This window comes from Pipra filicauda, unplaced genomic scaffold, assembly GCF_003945595.2.
Source record: "Pipra filicauda isolate LSUMZ 115617 unplaced genomic scaffold, ASM394559v2 scaffold524_size386432_pilon, whole genome shotgun sequence".
In the NCBI taxonomy this organism is placed as follows: domain Eukaryota; kingdom Metazoa; phylum Chordata; class Aves; order Passeriformes; family Pipridae; genus Pipra; species Pipra filicauda.
In genome coordinates, this window is record NW_024104670.1 from 342,634 (window position 1) to 363,784 (window position 21,151).

The window sequence follows — 21,151 nt, forward strand, 5'->3', positions numbered from 1 at the left end:
GAACACTCGGCGAATAAACACCTTGTTTTCCCAGGTACTGGGGAATTATTTCCAGGTGTTACAGGGATCAGCTTCCCTGCTCACACGGGGGGAAACTGAGGCCCAGCAGGTGGAATTTCCAGCACAGCCACCGACAACGTCCCTGCTTGGTGTGGCCCAGTTGCTGGGAAAAGGGAAAAAGGAGCCAAAGAATCCCATTGGATCCTGTCTGGGCTGCACACACTCCAAACCTGCTGGAAAAATACCCCACAGTGGGATTAGATGGTTGTTTTATGTCCCTTCCAACTGAACGAGTCTGTTATTTTCTATTTGTCTCTATTACATTCTGTCTTATTCTGTTCTATTTATCTCAATTCTATTGTATTCTGTTTATCCTCGTCTTATTCTATCAGCTTCTTTTATCTTATTTTATCCTGCCTAAGCACTGGAGCAATTAAAATAAATCTCCATCCCTGAATTAAAAACAAAAACCAGCAAAAAGCCAAGGGAAAAGAATCCCCTCCTCCCCAGTGCTGCTTCCCCCCCAGCCCCTGCCCTGCTCCTGCCACGACAGGTTTGACATTCATTTCCTCCCAGCAGCAGAATTCTTGATCCATCAGCAACAAAACTGAATCAATCACTTCCCAAAAGCCAGGCTGGTGAGAAGAAAGCCGGCCCTGCCCCTGGCGTGTGGAATCAATCGATACCTTAAGCAGGAAAATATTGATAATGTTGCTACCGCCGACATATTTATGTCCTTTGTGATCTGGGCCACGAGGAGGGGGTTTTCTCTCCCCCCTTCCCCTGCCGGGCCCTGCCAGGGTCGTTTCAGACTGTTCAAACCCTGGCTCCTCTCTGGGGGCGGCGGGGGCTGGTTCTGCCACCTCCATCCCGAGGAGGGATCGAGTTTCCCGGACAGCGCCGGAGGTTCCTTCGCTCGGCCCTTATAAGGCCCCAGGGCTTGGTCCGTGAATCCCCCCTGGCGCTGGCAGGGCGATGGAGCTGGGAGAAAGGGAAGAGGGAAGGGAAGAGGGAAGGGAGGGACGCCGGGGGCTGTCGGGCTGGAGAGCAGCAGGGGAAGGGGAGGGGGATGGAGGGAGGCGTCGGGAGGAATCGGGCGTGGAAATCAAGGAGTGTAACCCAAAGCAGATCAGGACGCTTTGGTAGGAGTGGAAATCAGGGGGGTTTTGGTGAGGTTGGGGAGTGCTGGCTCCTTCCTACCCCGGAGCTGTGCTTTGGGGAGCTTTGAGTCTCCCCCAGCAGCGATTTCGGGCCACGGCCAAGTGACATCTGTGCTCAGGAGCCCCCAGACAGCACTGGGGTGGCCCCAACCCACGTGTCCCACGTGTCCCACGTGTCCCTGAGCCCTGCAGTCCCCCCCATTGGGATTCATCCTGCCCTGATCCACCTGCAGTGCCAGCACCGGCCGTTGTGTCCATCCGGGTGTGTCCAAAGGGCTGGAGATGCCAGCGTGGGAATGGGGTCATCTCCCACCCCGAGCCAGGAGGGAAACACCTGAACCACCTGGTTTGGATGCCATGCTCCAGCTGAGCCCTATTCCCATGGGAATAACTGAGCCCCATCCTTGTGGGAATAACTGAACCCCATCCCCATGGGAATAACTGAGCCCCATCCCTGCGGGAATAACTGAGCCCCATCCTTGTGGGAATAACTGAGCCCAATCCATGTGGGAATAACTGAGCCCCATTCCTGCAGGAAATAACTGAACCCCATCCCCATGGGAATAACTGAGCCCCATTCCTGCAGGAAATAACTGAACCCCATCCCCATGGGAATAACTGAGCCCAATCCATGTGGGAATAACTGAACCCCATCCCCATGGGAATAACTGAGCCCAATCCATGTGGAAATAACTGAGCCCAACTCCCTGTGGGAATAACCCCCCGATTTTCCCCAGCACCCCCGTTTCCCTCCGGCTGCATCCCAGGCCCAGCCGGGATGAGCGGGATGAGCGGGCACAGGGGGAAGGGAGGAGTGGGAGGGGTCAGGGACGGTCCCTCCCTGCGGGAATCCAGGGAACAGTTTTCCCTGAATGGTAAAACTCCTCCGTGGGCGGCCGGGCCAGACTCTGCCGGCGTTGGTTCCCCTCCAGCCGGGGAGGATTTCCAGCAGCTCTGGAACTGCAGCTCCAGGAGCAGCTGATCTTCCCATCCCTCTGGAACTGCAGCTCCAGGAGCAGCTGATCTTCCCATCCCTCCATCCCGGGTTTGGAGCTGGCAGGGACACGGAGCAGGGGTGGGAGCACCGGACGTGCCCCTTGCCTGGCCTTGTCCTCCAGCCTGACAGGCTTTAAGTGCCCGAATCCCATCGATCCCAAGGAGAACCAGAGGATTGGGGACCACGGGAACCCTCAATTCCTGCTCTCCAGACACGGGCTGGGCTCTTGCCCAGTGGCCCAAGGTGCAGATTTCCCGGCCAAGCTGGGCTGGAGAGTTCAAACCAAATGATTTTTCCTCTTCCTTTTTTTTTCCCCCCCTTGAAAAGATATTATGGATTATCCAAAAGGTGCCTTCTTGCCACGAATCCCTCTGCATCCCACAGAGACTGTCCCACACTCCGATGGCTCCCAGTGAAGTGAGATAACCCAGAGCCTGATTTCCACCCTGAATTTCCTCCCTTTCCCCCTCAGAAGGGATTTTTCCCCCCAAGACCTGGGCAGTGCAGGGTCCCCTTCCCCTGGAGCAGACGGGGATCAGGACCCATCCCCTGCTCCCAGGGCCCTTCTGCTCCCCCTGGGCCCTTCTCTGTGCTCCCAACCCTGGCTGTGAAGAGCAGGAGGACAATTTCCCACCGTGTATTATTTATTCATCGTTATTTATAACTTCCCATTACTGGTCTGTCTCTCTGTCGGGAAGGTAATTACCTCTGCTTTGGAGTAAAAGCAGTAAAAACTTGGAGCTGGCACCGAGTGTTTAACTCCTGCTCTGTCTGGGGGTGGCAGGAGCGGGGAGAGGCATCACCTGGCTTTGCCTGGGCACCTCTGGAAGTGGTTGTGGGAAGGCCTGGCTGAGCCTGGAGGAGGATAACGAGGGGGTGAGAGTCATCCTGAGGATGCTGCTCTGGAGAGGGACGTGGCCCAGGATTTCACCGAGCTGCAAATGGGGTTTTGCTCATTAAACCTGCCCTGTTCGGGCACAACCGGCTCCATCCCAGGCAGCCCAGCAGGTGGGAGCCTCTCCAGTGGGGGAACCCCTCCATGCACGACCCCCCCAGCCCGGAGGGAGGGTGGGAGCCAACAACAAAAAAAAATCAATGGAAGCTTCTTTTTGTTCTTATGAGCACAAACCCTCTCCCTGACCCGCTCTCGGCTCTGCCAGTGCCTGTGGCATCGTCCCACCGTGGCACAGTGGCAATGGCAGCATCACTGGGACCCAATTTTGGGCCACCTTGGTGGCCACGAGCTTCCCTGGGGGCGTGAGCGGCCCCGCTCGGAGCCAAGGGCAGGTGGAGGTGGTTTTTGGTGGATCCGAGGAATTGCAGCACTCCGAGAGCTTCATCCCCCCCAGCAGCCCAGAGGATGCTCCCCCAGCAAATAAACCCCTGGAGCCTTTGGGCTGAATTCCAAGCAGACTTTTAATGGGCTCTTTGTCGCCTCGTGGAGCCGGGGAAGGGCCACAGCCTTTTTTGGGAAGGGGGGAAGTGCCGGGTGTGTGATTTGACGGGGAGCCCCCTCAGCAAAGGAGCCGCGGGGGGGGCCGGGGGTGGGAGCAGAAGTTTTCACTTACCTTGGCTGGCTGCCGGCCCAGCACGTGGAGCACAGCTGAGCTCCAGGACCGGCTTTTTCCAGGGATGATTCCCACGCTGGCACCAGGCTTGGGGAGCGAGGCTCGGGGGCTGCTCCCCCAGGGAAGTGTCCCCAGCACGTGCTCTCCCCGTGGATCCACAGCCCCGAACCCTGCGGGAGGGAGGGGGAAGGACAGGAGGGATTTGTCCAAGGAAAACAGCTGGATTTGCCACTCGCTGTGGCAAATGAATTGTGGGATCCCTCGGCTGCTCCCCCGCTGGGCCAGCCCTGCCCTGTGTCCCATTCCCGCCCAGCCAGGAGTGGGATGCTCGGCCTCTCGCTGCCCATCCCGACCCCGACGTGGGCATCCCGACCCCCCAACCCCCCCGGCACATCCTGCCCCCGGCCCCCCCGGCCCCAGCGTGGCTTTTTGGCTGGGAATCCCTTCCCCATGTGGCTCCCACATGTGCTCCTGCCTGTCCGTGCCGGAGAACAAACGGCAGCTTTGGCTCCGGTTCAGTCTCATGGAAAAGCTCAGGGAACTCCTTAAAGCCCTTCCCTGACAGGGCAGCACGGGCTGGGTGGGGGCAGCCAACCTCCTGCACCTTGGAGAGTCAGTAAGTGGCTTTTCCAGAGGAAATCCAGCTGAGCTGGGATGAGCCCGGGGTGCTTTGCTGCCTGGACGGGGAGCTGTGACCCAGGGGAGGATCCCGGGGGGTCACGGGGAGCTGGGGGGGCTCCAGTGGCTGCAGTGCTGGGAATGCTGGAGCTGAACATCGCTCTGGGGACCCCAAAAGCACCTGCAGAGCCCGGGGGGTGAGGAAGCACCTGTGTTAGAGGGACACGAGGCCAAACCCAGAGTCAGACAGGGAAGGTCTCTCCTCTGTCCCCCCCCTGGAGCCTCCCCGGGAGCAGTGACAGTGTGACAGGGCCATCCCCAGCCACCCTCCTTGGCCAGGGCCACCAGCAAACCCCCTGCATTGTTCCAGGGAGCCCCACAAGGAGCACTCCTGGTGCTGACACAGCAAGGCAGGACGAGGGACGAGCCCTGACATCTCCAGCTTCCATCTCCGTGGGGTCTGGGATGGCAGGGACAGCGGGCAGAGCCATCCCAGGGAAGCTGGAAGCTCCAGGACAAAGGAGAGGGCACACAGGGAGAGTTTTAGGAGCCAAAGGATGTCAATATGGATATTTTTTTTTTTTTGGTCCAAAGGGGAACTTTGGATCCCACTGGGAGCTTCTCTGTGTCACCCGGATGGCTGGGACAGACCTTGGGATCTGAGTCCTGGGGATGTCCCCAATCCAGGGGGGTTATTCCTTGTCCCAGCAGCTGGACACCCCAGCCCAGGCACGGAGCATCTCCCCGGGGCTGCACTGTCACCAAAGAACCCACCACGGGGACGGGGACCGGCGGACAGGGACAGACGGACGGACGTGGGCGTTGGGGGGGGACGGAGAGCTGGACGGACGGACGGACAGACAGCAGGGGAGGGTGAATGGAGACAGAGGGAAGGGCGTGAACAACCTGAACGGCCGAGAGGCTGCAGAGCCGCGGCCGGACAGAGCCGAGCGCGCCCCGAGAGCGCTTTGTGGGGGGCGGCGGGGCCGGGGGGGCTCGGGGGGGCCCTGCTTTGTGTGGCGGCGGAGGAGGTGCGGGCTCGGCCGCTCGCCGTGATGCTCCGGGGGCGGAGAGGAGGAGGAGGAGGAGGAGGGACTTGCAGCCTTTTCTCGCTGCCGCCGAGGCGGCGGCGGCAGAGGGAGGGCAGGGGCAGCCCGGCCGCGCACCGGCTTTTGGGGGGAGGTCGCGGCCCCGCAGCCGCTCTCGGGTGGGGGGTCCCCGCTGCCCCCGCGCACCATGGCCGGGCTCCTGCCGCTGCTGCTGCTCCTGCTGCCGGCGGTGAGTGCGGGAGCGGCGTCCCGGGGGGAGCGCCCACAGTCCCCGCAGGCACCCGCGGGGGTGGGATGGAGGGTCCCGGGGTACCGGGATGGAGGATCCTCGAGGCATCAGGCGGGGGTGGGATGGAGGGTCCCGGAGGCACCACTGGGGGTGGGATGGAGGGTCCCGGCGGTACCGGGATGGGGGGTCCCCGAGGTATCAGGCGGGGGTGGATTGGAGGGTCCCGGAGGTACCGGGAGCAGCATCTCGGGGACAGCGCGGAGGGTCCCGGAGGCACCAGGCGGGGCTGGGATGAAGGGTCCCGGGGGTCCCACAGGGATGGGAAGCCCCGGGGGTACGGGGCGGGAGGTCCCGGGGGCAGCGGGAAGGCAGCGGCAGTGCCAGGTGGAGTTCTTGGGATGAGGAGGGAGGGGGTGCGGGGAGGTGGCTGGTGATGGGGGTCCCACAGCCCCTCTGACCCCGCTGCACAGGGCTCTGCCAGCCCTTCTACCCGGGGAGAAAAGGAAGGCAGAGCCCTCGGTCAGCGGGGGAGAAGCCACCCGCCCCCCAGTGCCTTCATGTCCCGCCATCCCACGGCCCCCCCGATCTGTCCTAGACTTTCCCGGCTCCGAACTCTCCCAGAGCAAAGGGTGAGACCCCCTTCCTCCCGCCGGAGCCCTGCGATGGGCACAGCCTCGGCGTGTGCCGCAGGCAGAAAACTTCGGGGCACGGGGGGGGCCTGGAGAGAGGGGAGTGCCCGGAGTGGGGCGGCCGGGTGGGCACGGGGGGCTGGACCCCCCTTCTGGGGCAGGAACAGGGCTTTTGTTGGGGGAGGGTTTGAGGGGGGTCCCGGGGGATTCGTTCGGCAGCCGGACACCCCTCGGGCAGGATATTAAAGCCGGAGCTTTGGCGGCTTCACGCGGAGACTGAGGAGGGGAGAGAGCTTGGCCGGAGGGTCTCCTTCCCCCGGGACGCTCGTGGCAGGAAAGACAAGGAGGGATTCTTGTCCAGCCATATGGAGTCAAAGGATTTGCCCCCAGGGAATGACCCGCCTCGCAGCCCCCCCCCATCAGCTGCTGCAGGGCCGGGTTTTGTGTCCCCCAAACCTCCCCGGCCACTGCCCTGGCTCAGGGCTGAGCTCAGCCATCGCCCCCGGCATTACACCTGCTGAGACCCCGCGATCCCTCACCCGGCCACGTCCAGATGTGCCCCCAGAGCTGTGCCCTCGGCGCCGGGACCACCCAAAGCCCGGGCAGCCGCTGCAGGGGAGGGGGCAGAGCCCTCCCGGTCCCGCCGAGCCGGACCCGCCGAGCTCACACGTGGCTTCCTCGGCTGCCCAAACCTCGGGGGTTGCTCGGGGCCGGGGTTTGGCCTTTCCCAGACGGGATGCTTCGCCAAGAGCGGCAGAGCCCGTCTGTCAGGCTCGGGGGCAGCTCGGATCCAGGCTCGCCGCCGGGCTCCCCTCCAGCTGGAGCATCCCCTCCCTTCCCCGCCCCGGGGCGGTTTGCGGTGCCAGGGCTCCGGAGCTGTGCCCAAATCCCGCTTCGACCTGCTCCCTCCTCGTCCCTCTCCTCCAGCTGTGCCTGCCAGGACACAACTGCCCCCCCGACACGGCTTCGAAAGCAATTAAGGGCTCACAGAGGTGTCGCCTGCGCCCTCCGCCCGTGCCCCCTCCCCGGCCCAGCTGTCAAAATGCTTTATGGTGTTAATACCTGCGGCTTTGTCAACAGGAGTTGTGTTAATAACAGACACATTTCGGCGAGCTAACGCGGTCCAGGTGCCCTTTCGGAGCGTGTTAATCTTTGGGGGGTTCAGAAGTGAAAGGGAAAGGCGGAGAGCGAGGAGGGGGAGCAGCACCTGGGGCTGGAAGTGGCATTTCCCGCAGCATTTGGGAGCGTGGATGGGGGGGCAGGGACAGGGGGGTGGCACTGACCGCTCCTGGGAAGGGCACGTGTGGCCGGGGGGATCTCTGGGGGGTCCGGGTGTCGCCCAGAGGAAGGAGCGTGGCCAGGTCCGTCCCCGCGGGCACAGCTCGCAGCTGCCTGCGGCGTGGGAGAGCTGGATCTGCCGGCCCAGCTGCACTGCCCGCGCCGTCCCGGCACTATTTATAGCCAGGCACGTTCGGCTGCTCCCCCGGCCCCGCCGGGATGCTGGAAAATCATCCCTGAGGAGGTGGGAGCGGGCAAACCCCCCCCCCAGGGCGGGGACACCCCCCCGGCAGCGGGATGGGCTCCAGCCAGGTCGGTCCCGAAGCCCCAGGAGCCGAATCTGCCCCCCAGGACACGCGTGTGGCCCCCCCGCTGCAAAACAACCCCCTCCTTACCCCCGGACTGATATCCCAGCTGAAATTTGGGGGTGCTGGGGAGCCCCCCTGCTCAGCACATCCCTCCTGCCTGCCCGGCTGGAGCGGGGCTGGAGCGGGGCTGGAGCGGGGCCGGAGCGGGGCTGGAGCGGGGCTGGAGCGGGGCTGGAGCGGGGCAGGAGCGGGGCTGGAGCAGGGCAGGAGCGGGGCAGGAGCGGGGCAGGAGCGGGGCTGGAGCGGGGCAGGAGCGGGGCAGGAGCGGGGCTGGAGCGGGGCAGGAGCGGGGCCGGAGCGGGGCAGGAGCGGGGCTGTAGCGGGGCTGGAGCGGGGCTGGAGCGGGGCAGGAGCGGGGCAGGAGCGGGGCCGGAGCGGGGCAGGAGCGGGGCTGTAGCGGGGCCGGAGCGGGGCTGGAGCGGGGCTGGAGCGGGGCTGCCGGGCCGGAGCGGCGGCGGGGAGGGGAGCGCGGGCTCTCCGGCGCGGGGTAATTGGAGCAGTTTGTCATTCAGATGCCTATAATTGGCGCTCCATTGTCTCGGCCCGGCCGGATGCTGGCGGCTGATGCGCCGCGGGTTCAGAACGCCGCATTGTGCGGGGAGAGGCGGCCAACGGGCTGACGAGGCATCCAGATGCGCGGGGAGGGGAGCTCCTCCGAGCCTTCAGCCGAGCCGCTTCCCCCCCAGAATCGGCCTTAGCCGGCTGGCAGAGGGACGGGCCAGCCCTGGAACGCACCTGCTTGTGAGCACAGGGAGAAAAAGGGGCCCTGGAAGAGCTCAAACCCCCGCGAGCATCTCGGCGGCGGCCGGGCAGAGACGCTTCCTGCACCCCAAGAGGTGTTTCTGGGGATCGGGTCCCCACTCCCTGGGCTGCAAAGTGCCTCTGCAGGGTGGCTCGTGGCACGTCTGTGGCTTCCATCTGTGCTGGCACGTTTTATAAGCAGAGACACTTCCATGAGGTGGGAATGTCGCTGCAGCTCCTGGTGCTCCCTTCGAGCCTTCCTTTCCTTCCTGCTTTCTGGTCCCCACGGGATCTTGGGCTGCAGAGCTGCCACCCAAGCTCTCCAAACCCTCCTCTGTGGCAGGAAGGTCTCCTCCCCTCCCGCTTTTCCCGAGGTCTCCTCCCCTCTCCCTTTCCCCGGGCTGGGAAGGGCTGAACCCCTCAGGATGGCAAAGTGTCCTTGGGGGACACGGCTCAGGTGAGAGACAAGAACAAACAGTGCTGTAACCGGGGGAAAAGCCCCCATCACCCCCCAAAATACCCTCCTGGGGGCTTCCTGCCTCCTTCCAGCTGCAGAATCCAGCAGGGCCTTTCCTGGTGAGTGGGTTTGGCGCAGGGAAGTCGGTTCTCTGCAGACCTGTGTGTGGTGTGGGATGTCACCCAGAGCGGGGCTCTGCCTGGCTGTCACTTCCCCACCTGCCCTGTTGTAACAGGAGCCATGACCTGGCTCTGTTCTCTCTCCCAGGATCCCTCCTGGGGCTCCAAGGACAAGTGCCCCACCAAGATGTACACGCTGAGCGGGGAGTGCTGCCGAGCCTGCAACCTGGGCGAGGGGGTGGTGCAGCCCTGCGGGGTCAACCAGACCGTGTGTGAGCCCTGCCTGGACAGTGAGTACCCACAGAGCCCCCAGGGACTGCCACGGGGGCTGGGGGGCACTGGGAGTACCCACAGAGCCCCCAAGGGACTGCCATGGGAGCTGGGGGGGCACTGGGGGGGTGGGAGCATCAGCAGGTACTTGATCCTCCTCAAGTGCACCCTCTTTCCCTCCTGGGAGCCTTCCCAGGCCTCCCATCTGCTGTGTCAGGAGGGGTTTAGGAAAAGAATTAATTTTAAAAATCCTGTTCTTCCCCCAGAGGGTGGTTGGGCACTGGAACAGCTCCCCAGGCTGTGCTCCCAGGGCTACCAGAGCTCGAGGAGTGTTTGGACAACTCTCTGAGGGGCAGGGTGGGATTTTGGGATGGTCGTGTGCAGAGTTGGACTCGATGGTCCCTGGGGGTTCCTTCCAGCTCAGGATATTCCAGGATTCCATGGCCTCTACACTGGCAGGAGGGTCACAGACAGCCTTTCCCCAAAGACCTGCCCTGAAAATCCCCCCTCCTGCCAATCCCCCCTCCTGCCAATCCCACCTCCTGCCAATCCCCCCTCCTGCCAATCCCACCTCCTGCCAATCCCACCTCTCCCTGTTTTGGAGCCCACTCATCCCAGGCACCTTTGCAGACCCCTCCCAGCCCTGTTTTCCCCTCGATGTCCCCAGCTCCCAGCTCATGCCAATATTTACCTCCAGAACCCCCCTCCCCACTGTGTGTGCTGCTCTCAGCTCCAGCCACGGGGGGGTCTCCCACAGGATTTTTTTGAAACCTTATAAAGGGCCACAGAACCAAAGCGAGTCTGGGAGGGGAGAAGCAAATCCCAGCAGTCCCCAGGAGAGAGAGGGGGGCACGGGGCTCTCCCAGCCAGCCCCAGGCACGGTGCCTGTGTCAGAGCTCCATAAATGTCAGAGGGAGCCGCGTGCTCGGACCTGGGGAAGTGTTTGCAGATGAACAGGCCCAGCTCAAACAGCACCACAGAGGAGACCTGCCCTCCCCAGTTACTGCTGCAAACCCGACCTGCCCTCCCCAGTTACTGCTGCAAACCCTGGGAAGGCCTGAGGATGAGGATTCAGGGGAAAAGCTGTGCCAGCCGAGCCCGGGTTGCTCCAGGGATGCGACTGGGGAGGGACAAGGGACATGGCAGGGCTGGGGGGAGCTGAGAGGGGGCAAAGGCTGGGAGGGAGAAGCTGGGTAAGGAGAGCAGCAGCAGCAGCAGCACAGGGCAGGGACAGGGCAGGGACAGGGCAGGGACAGGGCAGGGACAGGGCAGGGCTAAAAATACCTCAGCTCTCCTGCAAAATCGATGCACGGCACTCGCCCTCCCTGAGACTGGCTGGGGGGGCTGGATCCCCCCTGGATGCAGGGCTGGGTCCCACCCAGGGCTGGATCCCCCCTGGATGCAGGGCTGGATCCCACCCAGGGCTGGATCCCACCCAGGGCTGGATCCCACCCAGGGCTGGATCCCGCTGGCCATGGGAACTCGATCCCACCCGGCTGCAGTTTCAGGGCTGCTGGGCAGGATAACCCCGGGAATTCAGGCCCATCCTGCTGTGGGGTGCCAGGGCACCCACTGTGCCATCCCTCCCCCCCAGCCCTTCCCACAGGAATCCTGGATGTCAGGGAATCCTGGATGTCAGGCCCCAGCTGCAGGGCTGCCAGCCCAGAGGGGGGCTTTGCACTCCTGGGGATGCTCAGATGGGTCCTTTTCCCACCCTTTTCCCACTACCTGCACTTCCAGGTTTGTCTCCCTGAATTCTTTCTGGGAGCTTATGGGATAAAGGGAATTTCCACCCTTCCTGGAGGACGTGGAGGTTATGGAGAGACAAACCCTTCCCGCAGGGAAGCTGCCCAGGGTGTCAGACTCGGGCTCCAGGGGATGTAAACCCAGAGGGTGACTTGGCATTCCTGGCTCCCTGTCCCGCTCTCCAGGCCTCAGGATGCCCCATTCCCCTTCCCTCTGCATCCCGGATCCCGCTGCCGAGGGCCGGGCAGGTGGAGGCAGCCCCGGTGCTGGCACAGCATCCAGCCTGAGCTGGAGGAATGTGGGCACGGCCCAGGGCTGTGGGATCCCCACCTCCACCCCGGGCTGCCTCCCTTGGATGTGCTCCCAACTCACCAGCCGGGTTGTTTGGGATAAATTTGCTCCAACCAAAGCATCGGCCCCGCCAGAGCCTGCAGGGGCTGGAGGGGAGAGACAATCCCTGGGTCAGCCCCCGTGGCTCGTTTTATCCCGATTTTCTGCCCCCCAGCCTCTCCAGCCCCGCCGTTGCTGCCTCATGATTTATTTATCCCTCCCCGGCGGGGGGGGCCCCGTTTGAATCTCGGCTGTAATTGCTCAGCTCAGATCCCTTCCCTGCCACTGCAAATGTGCCCACTCAGCCAAAAGCCTTTCCTGGCCACTTCCCCGCTCTAATGGTGCCCATCAATAATTCAGGATAATGCGAGGGATGAGCCCCAGGTTAATGGGAGCCGCGTGTGCCGCCGGCGCTCCCGGCGCTGCTCCGGCTCCGCTCGCCTGGGTGGGCACGGGGGCACGGGGGCTGCTCACACGCCCCCCTGGGGCGGGAACAGGGCCAACAGCACCAAAAACAAGTTTCCCGGTGAATCTGTGGCTTCCCCATCCCTGGAAGTGTCCAAATCCAGGCTTGGAGCAACCTCATCCAGTGGAAGGTGTCCCTGCCCGTGGCAGGGGGTGGGATGAGCTGGGGTTTAAGGTCCTTTCCAACCCAGCCCGTTCCATGATTCTGTGATTCTGTGCTCCCTGTTGCCCTGCAACTCCAGGCAATTACAATCCCTGCAGTTCCAGGGGTGGCCTCGGGAGAGGAGCAGGACACCCCAACACAGGCACTGGGTGTTGGGAGCGGGAATGTCGCGGCTGTGACGGGCTTTGTGCAGCTGAGTCACGCCAAGAAAACAGCAGCTGCCGGGGCTGGGATGGCACTTCCATCCCTCTGATCCTGCCCAGCACCAGGGAGCAGGAGCTTCAGTCCCATTTCTATCTCGGAACAGCCCGGGCCAGCTCTGCCCTGAGCTCATCCATGGCTCTGAGAGTGGGAATTGCCGTGTCCACGATCATCCCTGGGAGATGAGTCCACGATCATCCCTGGGAGATGAGCAGCTCATTAGGGATCCAGGCAGTGGCTGGATCGTTTTCCCGGGAGCAGGGAAGCAGAGGGATTGAGGCTGAGCTCCCCTGCACCTTCTCCATCCCGGAGGCTGGACTTTCCCCTTGGCATTGTGGCTGAGGGAAGATGGGGATCGATGGGAGCAGCCAAGGCAGGGACAGCAGCTGTGCCCTCCAGGACGGAGCTGACCCGGCTTCCTGGGCTAAAAATATCCTCCAACACCTTTGGGAACCGGCCGAGGGAGGGAGGGGGATTGATTTCCCTGGCAGTCAGTCCTACAGGATGAAACCAGAGAGTGAGAAGCCCCGGGGTCGGGGAGAGTCAGCAATTAGTGTTGTCACCTCCTGTCACATCACACCCCCGGCCCGGGGACACGTGGCCAGGGGGGGACAACGGGGGTGTGATGTCCCGAGGGACCCCCGGGCAGGATGTGGAGGAGAAGGTGATGGGATGCTGAGGAGCAGCTGTGGCTGTGGGATGGCTGTGGGATGGCTATGGGATGGCTGTGGGATGGCTGTGGGATGCTGTGGGGACTAGCAGGAGGTCAGATATAGGGATGGCTGTGGGGACCATCAGGAGGTCAGATATAGGGGTGGCTGTGGGGACCATCAGGAGGTCAGATATAGGAGTGGCTGTAGGAGGCCCACAGGGACCATCAGGAGGTCAGATATAGGGATGGAGCTCAGGCTGGGGGCAGGGAACTCGCCTGGGGACACTGAGGACTGGGAGGGGCACCCCTGGACAGGCAAATGAGACATTTAGGCCTCCTGTTTCCTCGTAACCTCAACCCAGCCCCTAAGAGGGAACACCAAGGGTTGGTTCACAGGCCTGTGTGTTAAATTAATGCCCCATATACAACAAAGCAGATGAACAGCACATCCTAGAAAGGCAATGTAGAATTAAATAAACCTCCTTTACACTGGTTTTGTGTGGAACAGTCGAGGGCAGCATCCAGCTGTGCCCAGGCTGGATCCCCGTGGGCACGTGTAGGGGAACATCCAGTCCCGGATCCCCCCCGAGCTGGGAATTGCTGCGGGAATGGTTAATGGGAATGGGCAGCAGAGCCTGGGGGACGCTTGGAGGTGCTGGGGGAGCTGCAGAGGGGGACACGAGAGGGAACAGGGGGAGAGGGGAGGCGGGGATACGGTCCCAGCCGCGCTGGGTGCCGGGGCAGAGCCGGCTCCGGGAGCGAGGTGCCCGCGCCGTGCCCGCCCTGCCCAGCCCCGTCCCCCGCAGGCGTCACCTTCTCGGACACGGTGAGCGCCACGGAGCCCTGCAAGCCCTGCACGCAGTGCCTGGGGCTGCAGAGCATGTCCGCGCCCTGCGTCGAGTCGGACGACGCCGTTTGCCACTGCTCCTACGGCTACTTCCAGGACGAGGCCAGCGGGGCCTGCCGGGAGTGCCGCGTCTGCGAGGTGGGCTTCGGGCTCATGTTCCCCTGCAAGGACTCGCAGGACACGGTGTGCGAGGAGTGCCCCGAGGGCACCTTCTCCAGCGAGGCCAACTTCGTGGACCCCTGCCTGCCCTGCACGACCTGCGAGGACAACGAGGTGCTGGTGAAGGAGTGCACGGCCGTGTCGGACGCCGAGTGCAGGGGTGAGGAGCCTGTGCCAGGGAAGCAGGAGGGATGGGGGGGTCACCGGGCTCATTGGAGCGCTCCCTGCCTCAGTTTCCCTTTGGGAGGTGGGGCGTGTCCATGGCTCAGACAGGGGGACCCCGGTGTCCAGCTGAGAGCTCCATCCCTCGGGAACTGCAGCTCCCAGCCCTCTCCATGAGCCCTCCTGTCCCTCCCAGAACCCACCCCAGGGTCTGTCCGGCCCTTCCCAGGGACTGAGCTCCCGGCAGGACGTTGTTGTGCGGATCCAGGGGGGCTTTTGGTGTCCAGGAACAGCCTCAGGTGCTGTGCCCGCTGCTGCCTGAGCCTCCAGCAGGGAGGGACCTTGGCACTGGTGGGCTTCCCATGGGAATTCACTGCCCTGGAAAGCCAAGGAACATCCAGCCCCACAGCCCAGGAGGGTTCGGTGCCAAGGAGAAAGGGAGAGAAGGGAGGGCAGCATCCAGCAGCAGCCCCCGCCGTGCCAGCCCCGAGCAGCACAGGGAGCCCCAGGGCTGCTCCAGCCGGGAATGCCAGTGGAATGCCAGCGGAATGCCAGCAGTTCCTGGGCAGCAGCCGCCGATCCCCTGCCCCGAGCCCTGCCAGGGAGAAAAGGGCTTTGTCCCGGGCACTGCTGGGTCACAGCACGAGGGCGGCTGGGGCTGCTCCCCGGGAGGGGTCGAGTAAATGGAGCCACAAGTCAAGGAGCACAGGGGCAGCTTTGTTACCCTGGCACGGCCCCGGGCACAGGGGCTGGCTGGGGAGGGATGCCAGAGGGTACAGGGGCAGGATGCCAGCGCCTGCTGGGGCAGCAGGGCAGTCCTCACTGGGACAGGGGCCATGGTGGAGGGCAGGATGCCAGGTCCCTGCTGTGACACCCTCTCCATCCTGCTGGGCTGGCAGAGGTGGCAGGGGGATACAGGGCCGAATGCCGTGTGCCCACCGTGATTCCAGCTGCATCCTCACTCGAGGACGGAGCGAGATGCCAGCTCCACCCTCACCAGATGTGGCAGGAGGGCTGGCAGGACCAAATTCCAGCTCCCCACCATGATTCCAGCCACATCCAGCTCCCTCAGTGCCAGGCTGGCTCAGCCCCACAGGACCCGCTGCCTGTGGGCACAGGATGAGCCCCCATTGATGAACAGGGGTTTGGGATGAATGGGGGTTTGGGATGAACAGGGGTTTGGGATGAATGGGGGTTTGGGATGAACAGGGGTTTGGGATGGAGCTGGGATGAATGGGGGTTTGGGATGGAGCTGGGATGAATGGGGGTTTGGGATGGAGCTGGGATGAACGGGGGTTTGGGATGGAGCTGGGATGAACGGGGGTTTGGGATGGAGCTGGGATGAACGGGGGTTTGGGATGGAGCTGGGATGAATGGGGGTTTGGGATGGAGCTGACACCCGGGGCAGGGCTGGGTTGGGGCAGCCACAGGTGAGGGTGTTTCCCTGGGACAAGCCAGGACGGATCCCTCTCCCCACGGGACACACCTGGATGTGGCAGGAACGGGGTCACTCCCTGGCAGGGTGTGGGTGCAGGCAGGGGCCAGGAAAGGGGCAGAGCCGGGTTTTGGGAGGGGATGGACCCGGCTCTGTGGGCCTTACGCCGGTCCTGGTGCAGATGTGCAAGGATGGGAGGCAGCTGGGCCTGCTTCCCTGGATTTTGGGAGCAGCAGTGGGAGCCCTGGGGCTCCATGGGGGGAAGAGCTGCAGGACTTGAGCAAACCCCGTGCTGGGAAAGGGCTTGCACAGCCATGGCCACTCCAGCCATCAGGGTGGGCACCAGCCGGGCACCCTCGGGGCAGGGGACAGCTCTGGCCTGTCCTGGGGACGGGGATGGGGGGAGGTGTCACCTCCACCAGCCTCTGGAAGGGGACCCTGCTCATATTGTCCCTGTCCTCATCTGTCCCCTCCCAGGTCTCCACCCTCGCTGGACAACCCCCCCCCCGTCCCTGGTGGGCTTTGAGAGCCCCGAGCCCAGCACCAGGGAGCCCCTGAGCCCCGAGGGGCTGCCCAGCACCCCGGCAGACACGGGCACCACCGTGGTGGGCAGCTCCCAGCCCGTCGTGAGCCGCGGCACCGCCGACAACCTCATCCCCGTCTACTGCTCCATCCTGGCCGCCGTGGTGGTGGGGCTGGTGGCCTACATCGCCTTCAAGAGGTACAGCAGGGCCTGGGGGGGGAACGGGCACTGTGTCCCCCCCGGGGGATGTCCCGTGGATGGAGCTGCCACAGGGAGGGAGGGAGGGAGGGAGGGCACCGGGCTGGGGGGTAGAGGTGGAGTCACAAAAATCCAGGAGGAAACAGCAGCCGAGGGAGGAGAGAGGCCGATGGCAGCAGGGGGGGTGGAGGAGCCCTCCCTGCCCCCTGTCCCTGCCCCTGCTCGCCCTGGCACGTGTCAGGGCCCATCTCACTCAGCAGCTCAGCCCTGGGGCAGGGCAAGCCGGGGCTGGCTCGGTGGCTCCGTGGGCATCCCGGGCTGGGGGCACCCCCAGGGTGGGTTTTCTCAGTGGATCCCCGTGGAAAGGACCAGATCCCGCCAAGGGACTTTCCCCCAGGGAGGTGGAGTCGTCGTCCCTGGAAGTGTCCAAAAAACAGCAGAGGTGGCACCGAGGGACGAGGTTGGGTCTGTTCTGAGGCTGCACTCGATGGTGTGGAGCCTTTCCCGCCCCATCAGTTGCTGTGCTCTGTGGAATTGTAGATGAAACATGAATCACGAGGCTCCCAAAAGCTCGATGTCCACTCAGCACTCGTAAATCCTGATTTAACTGAGCCAGAGGCCGCAGGGGAAACGCTGCTCCCGGGGAAGGGGGACGATCCCAGGGGATGTCACCTCCCTGCCCCTGTCCCCCCCAGGTGGAACAACTGCAAACAGAACAAGCAGGGGGCCAACAACCGGCCCGTGAACCAAACCCCCTCCCCGGAGGGGGAGAAGCTGCACAGCGACAGCGGCATCTCCGTGGACAGCCAGAGCCTGCACGACCAGCAGCCCCCCGGCCAGGGCACCCAGGGGCCAGGTAGGGCTGGGGCTGGGAATGAATGGTGATTTAAACCCACCAGGCACTGCACTGCTCGCCAGAGGCAAGGAGAGGGGAGGGAAAGGAAGAACGAGGTGACGTGAGGAGAGGAAGGGGGAGAAAATCCCCTCTGTGGCATTCAGAAATTAGATGGGAAGTTTTCCTTTGTTATCACTGTTCTTTGACCTTAAAAGAACTTGGAAAGTTTTCCTTTATTATCAGTATTCTTTAACCTTAAAAGGACTTGTCATGCAGGGCAGGGGCATCGGCCCAGTCAGTCAGATGAAAATCAGTCAAGTGCAGTCAGTCTTGGAAAGTTCTCCTTTATTGCCAATATTCTTTACCCTTAAAAGAAGGTGGAAAGTTTCCCTTTAGTATCAATGTTCTTTACCTTTAAAACAAAATGGGAAGTTTTCCTTTGTTCTAAGTGTTCCCTGCCCTCAGAAGAGCTGGAGGTGAAGGGCAGGGGCAGCCCTGGGGCGGGCAGGGGCAGCCCGGGGTGGGCAGGGGCACCCCAGGGTGGGCAGGGGCACCCTTGGGGTGGGCAGGGGCACCCCGGGGTGGGTTTAACGCCTCTCCCCCCTGCCCAGCGCCCAAGGCAGACGGGACCCTGTACGCCAGCCTTCCCCCCGGCAAGCAGGAGGAGGTGGAGAAGCTGCTGGGCAGCTCTGCCGAGGAGCCCTGGAGGCAGCTGGCGGGGGAGTTGGGCTACAAGGACGAGCTCATCGACTCCTTCACCCGCGAGGAATCGCCCGCCCGGGCCCTGCTGGCCCACTGGTCCTCCAAGGACTCAGCCACCCTGGAGGCCCTGCTGGCCGCCCTGCGCAAGATCCAGCGCGGGGACATCGCCGACAGCCTGGCCAGCGAGTCCACGGCCACCTCGCCCGTCTGAAGGGTGGCCCGGGGCGGCCCCGCGGGGAGCCCTCCCCCCCCCGGGCCCCTCGAGCCCTGCCCGGCCCTGGGGGGGAGGGCAGGGGGGCAGCGGGGCCGCCCCGGGCCCCCCCGGGTGGCAGCACTGAGGGCACTGAGGGCACTGAGGGCACTTGGAGCTCGGAGCTCCCGGGCTCGGTACCGGCCCCTCCCGCCACTGCCGCCCCCTGGCAGCCCCTGAGGGGGTTTTTTGGGGGGGGCTCAGCCCCTCTCCACGCCCAAATCCCGTCTGCCCCCTGAGGCTGGATGGAGGCTGGATGGACGGACAGACGGACACAGGAGGGAGCAGCAGGCTCCCAGCCCTCTCCTCTCTGTCCCCTTCCAGCCCTTTCTCCTCGGGGCTCCAAGTTCTTGGGGCTCCAAGTTCTTGGGGCTCCAAGTTCTCCTCTTCCTCCTTGGCCCAGCCTCTCTTTCCTGCTCCCCTAAAATCCAGCTGCCTCCCCCCCCCCAAACCGTGGGCGAAGGGCAGGGAGGGAGGGAACTGGGGCTGCTGTAGCAGGATTTGGGAGCTGGTCCTACGAGGGGGGACCAGCAGCCCGGGCTACACTGTGAAATTTGGGGGGTGCAGCCCCCCCGGGCTCCAGGGGTGTTTGGTCCCGGTGAGGAGCACCCGGAGCAGGTTTTGGGGGGAGCCCCGGGGGGGCTGCAGGGGACGCTGGAGCTCCCATGGACACACTCCAGGGGGGACACTGAAGGTCTAAAGGGCTGGAAAAAGTGCCTGCCTGCTGCAGGGCCGTGATAAAAGGGCTGTGCTCATCCTTCCCCCCATCCCAGTGTCCCTGGCAAAGCCACCCTGGCACCACTGCACTGTCCCTCCCGGCCCAGGGACCCGCTTGTAAGGGCTCCTCCTCCTCCAGCACTGTGCAGGGGGCTCAGAATCGCCCCTGGGGTCCTTCAGCAGGCACTGCCCACCCTCGTGCACCCCTGGGTGACCCCAGCACCTCCCTGTGCCCCGGGGAGGGGACAGCGCTCACCTCCCTCACCTCTCTGGAGCTGGGAGGGTGGTTTTTTTGGCATATCAGCTCCCAGCCCACCCCTGGGTGATGCTGGAGAACCTCTTCCCCCCGGAGCTGCCCCCGAGGTCCCGGGAGATGATCCCAACACAGCCGTGACCTCCTGCCTGCCCGGAGCACCAGGAGGTTCCCACGGAGGAAGGACTGCCAGGGGAGCTGCCCCTCCTTCACCTCTGCATTCATCCAGAGACTCTTTCCTGAAGGCAGAAGGTGATTTTCCTCCTCTCCTCAAGGAGATAAGCGAGACTTGTAAATACTGTGGTGTTGTTTTCCTCCCTGCTCGATGTTCACACGTGTGACACGGGGCGACGATCCCACCCAGCCCTTCCCTCTTCCTCACAGCCTGTCCACCTCCAAGGGGAGCATTCCCAGCCCAAGCCTTCGGTCCCACCTCGTTTCTGGCCTTAAAGACTCAACGGGGATCAGCAAAACACCCCAAAAGTCACTGCAGCAGGTCCGTGACAAACTTGGGAACGTGGAAGGATTTGGAGCCGCCGGGAAGGGAGGGAGAGCTCGGTGTCTTCTGAAGGATTGGGGCCTGCATGGAGGGGACTCAAGCCCCCAGGTCCTTCAAAAAGCTTTGTGGGAGTTCTTCAGAGGCTGGATCCAGGTCTGGGATATTCCAGGATATTCCACACTTCCTGCCCTGGGGCAGCAGAGGAGCGAAGATCCCTCTGGAGGAACAGCCCCTGCGGCCGGACCCTCGGTTGGAAGCAGCCCTGGCAGGGCTGTGGGACCCCCACCCGAGTCCCAAACCTCCCCCACCGCTGAAATCCAAGGAAACCACCCCAGATTTGCAGCCCTGCTCGCGGGGGGCGACTCTGGTTTGCAGCCCCCCAGCTGGGGCTCCGGCTGCTTCCAGCCCCATCCAGCCCCATCCAGCCCCATCCAGCCCCAGGGATGCTCGGGGAGGAATTTTTATCGTCAGGTTGTTTCCACTGGTCCCTTTTTGGGCAAAGTGACTCGAACACAAACTGAGGGCGAGCGGGATGAAGCGCCCACATCAACACAGAACAGCAGGGCAGACTGCCTGGTTCATCCTGACAGCCCAGCCCGGCTGGGAATCCCTCTCCAGCCGGGAACTGCTTCTCTTCAGGACGTGCTCTCAGGTTTTGATGCCGTAGCAGAGGGATTTCCTCAGGGCTGAGGAAACGGGAGACAAAAAAACCCCTCAGCATCCAAAGAGCAGCCGGGGCAGGGGGGAAGCCCCGGGTGCAGGAAATAAATAAAAATAAAACAGACGAGACAGAACCAAGCGAGGAGGGAAAGCCAAGCCAAAGTCAGTGCTGGGGGGTCCGTCCCGTGTCCCTTCCTGGTGTGCAAAGAGCGTTTCCTCCACCTACCCCTGCCCTGGTCCCAGTGCTGGTCCCTTAGGAAGTGTCCCGGTGCAGAGTAGCCGTTGTAGGAGGATTTTGGGGGGTGTGGGTGGGGGTGAGCAGCATGAGGAGGGGGGTGATGCACGGGGTGGGGGGGAGGTGTCCTTGTGTATCCGTCAGATGCCAATAAAGAGCATCCCTACCCTGGTGTGTCCTCCATTCTTCCTCCTCTCCCAAAAACCTGGGAATCCCTGATAGGAAATAGGCCCTCAGGGCCTTCTGGACGGGCCTTTTTCCTTCTTTCCCTCCCCATCCTCCTGTTTGAACCTTGTCAGCAGTGGGAACGTCAAGGTTGGTGTTGTCTGGTGCAGGAGGGTTTTGCAGGAACGTGGCGGGAGCTTCCTGCGGCTTATCCAGCTCTGCACAGCAGCATCCCGGGAAAAACCATGGAAAAAAGAGGGCAGCTTCCTCCTCTGGCCCCTCTGAGTCTCTTCACCTGCTGTAAAAGAGCATTAAAAGGCTCAAATCCACTCATTTTGTCATCTTTGCACCCAAAGTGCAGGATCAGCCTCCTGGCATCCCACACGAAAATTCCAGTCCCAGGGAGATTTATTTAACTGGGAACAAGTTTTTAGGAGCCCAGGAAGGGCTTGGAGGGCTCAGCTCCGGGTA

At 63.2% G+C, this 21,151-nt stretch overlaps 1 protein-coding gene across 3 annotated transcripts; it reads left to right on the top strand.

Annotated features, from left to right (window-relative positions):
* The first annotated feature begins 5,493 nt into the window (after positions 1–5,493).
* NGFR (nerve growth factor receptor) lies at positions 5,494–20,588 on the top strand. 3 transcript variants are annotated; one of them, XM_039387040.1, is made up of 7 exons: positions 5,494–5,621; positions 9,362–9,503; positions 13,847–14,206; positions 16,121–16,364; positions 17,060–17,220; positions 17,811–18,115; positions 18,227–20,588. In XM_039387040.1, the coding sequence occupies exons 1-6, from the start codon at positions 5,580–5,582 to the stop codon at positions 18,110–18,112; spliced, it is 1,251 nt and encodes a 416-aa protein (XP_039242974.1). In that variant the 5' UTR covers positions 5,494–5,579; the 3' UTR covers positions 18,113–18,115; positions 18,227–20,588. The 3 variants fall into 3 exon arrangements, with proteins under 3 accessions (XP_039242974.1, XP_027593446.1, XP_039242975.1); XM_027737645.2 differs by lacking the exon at positions 18,227–20,588 and having other exon boundaries at positions 17,811–18,194; XM_039387041.1 differs by lacking the exons at positions 5,494–5,621; positions 18,227–20,588 and adding an exon at positions 7,794–7,840 and having other exon boundaries at positions 17,811–18,194.
* The last annotated feature ends 563 nt before the right edge of the window (positions 20,589–21,151 follow it).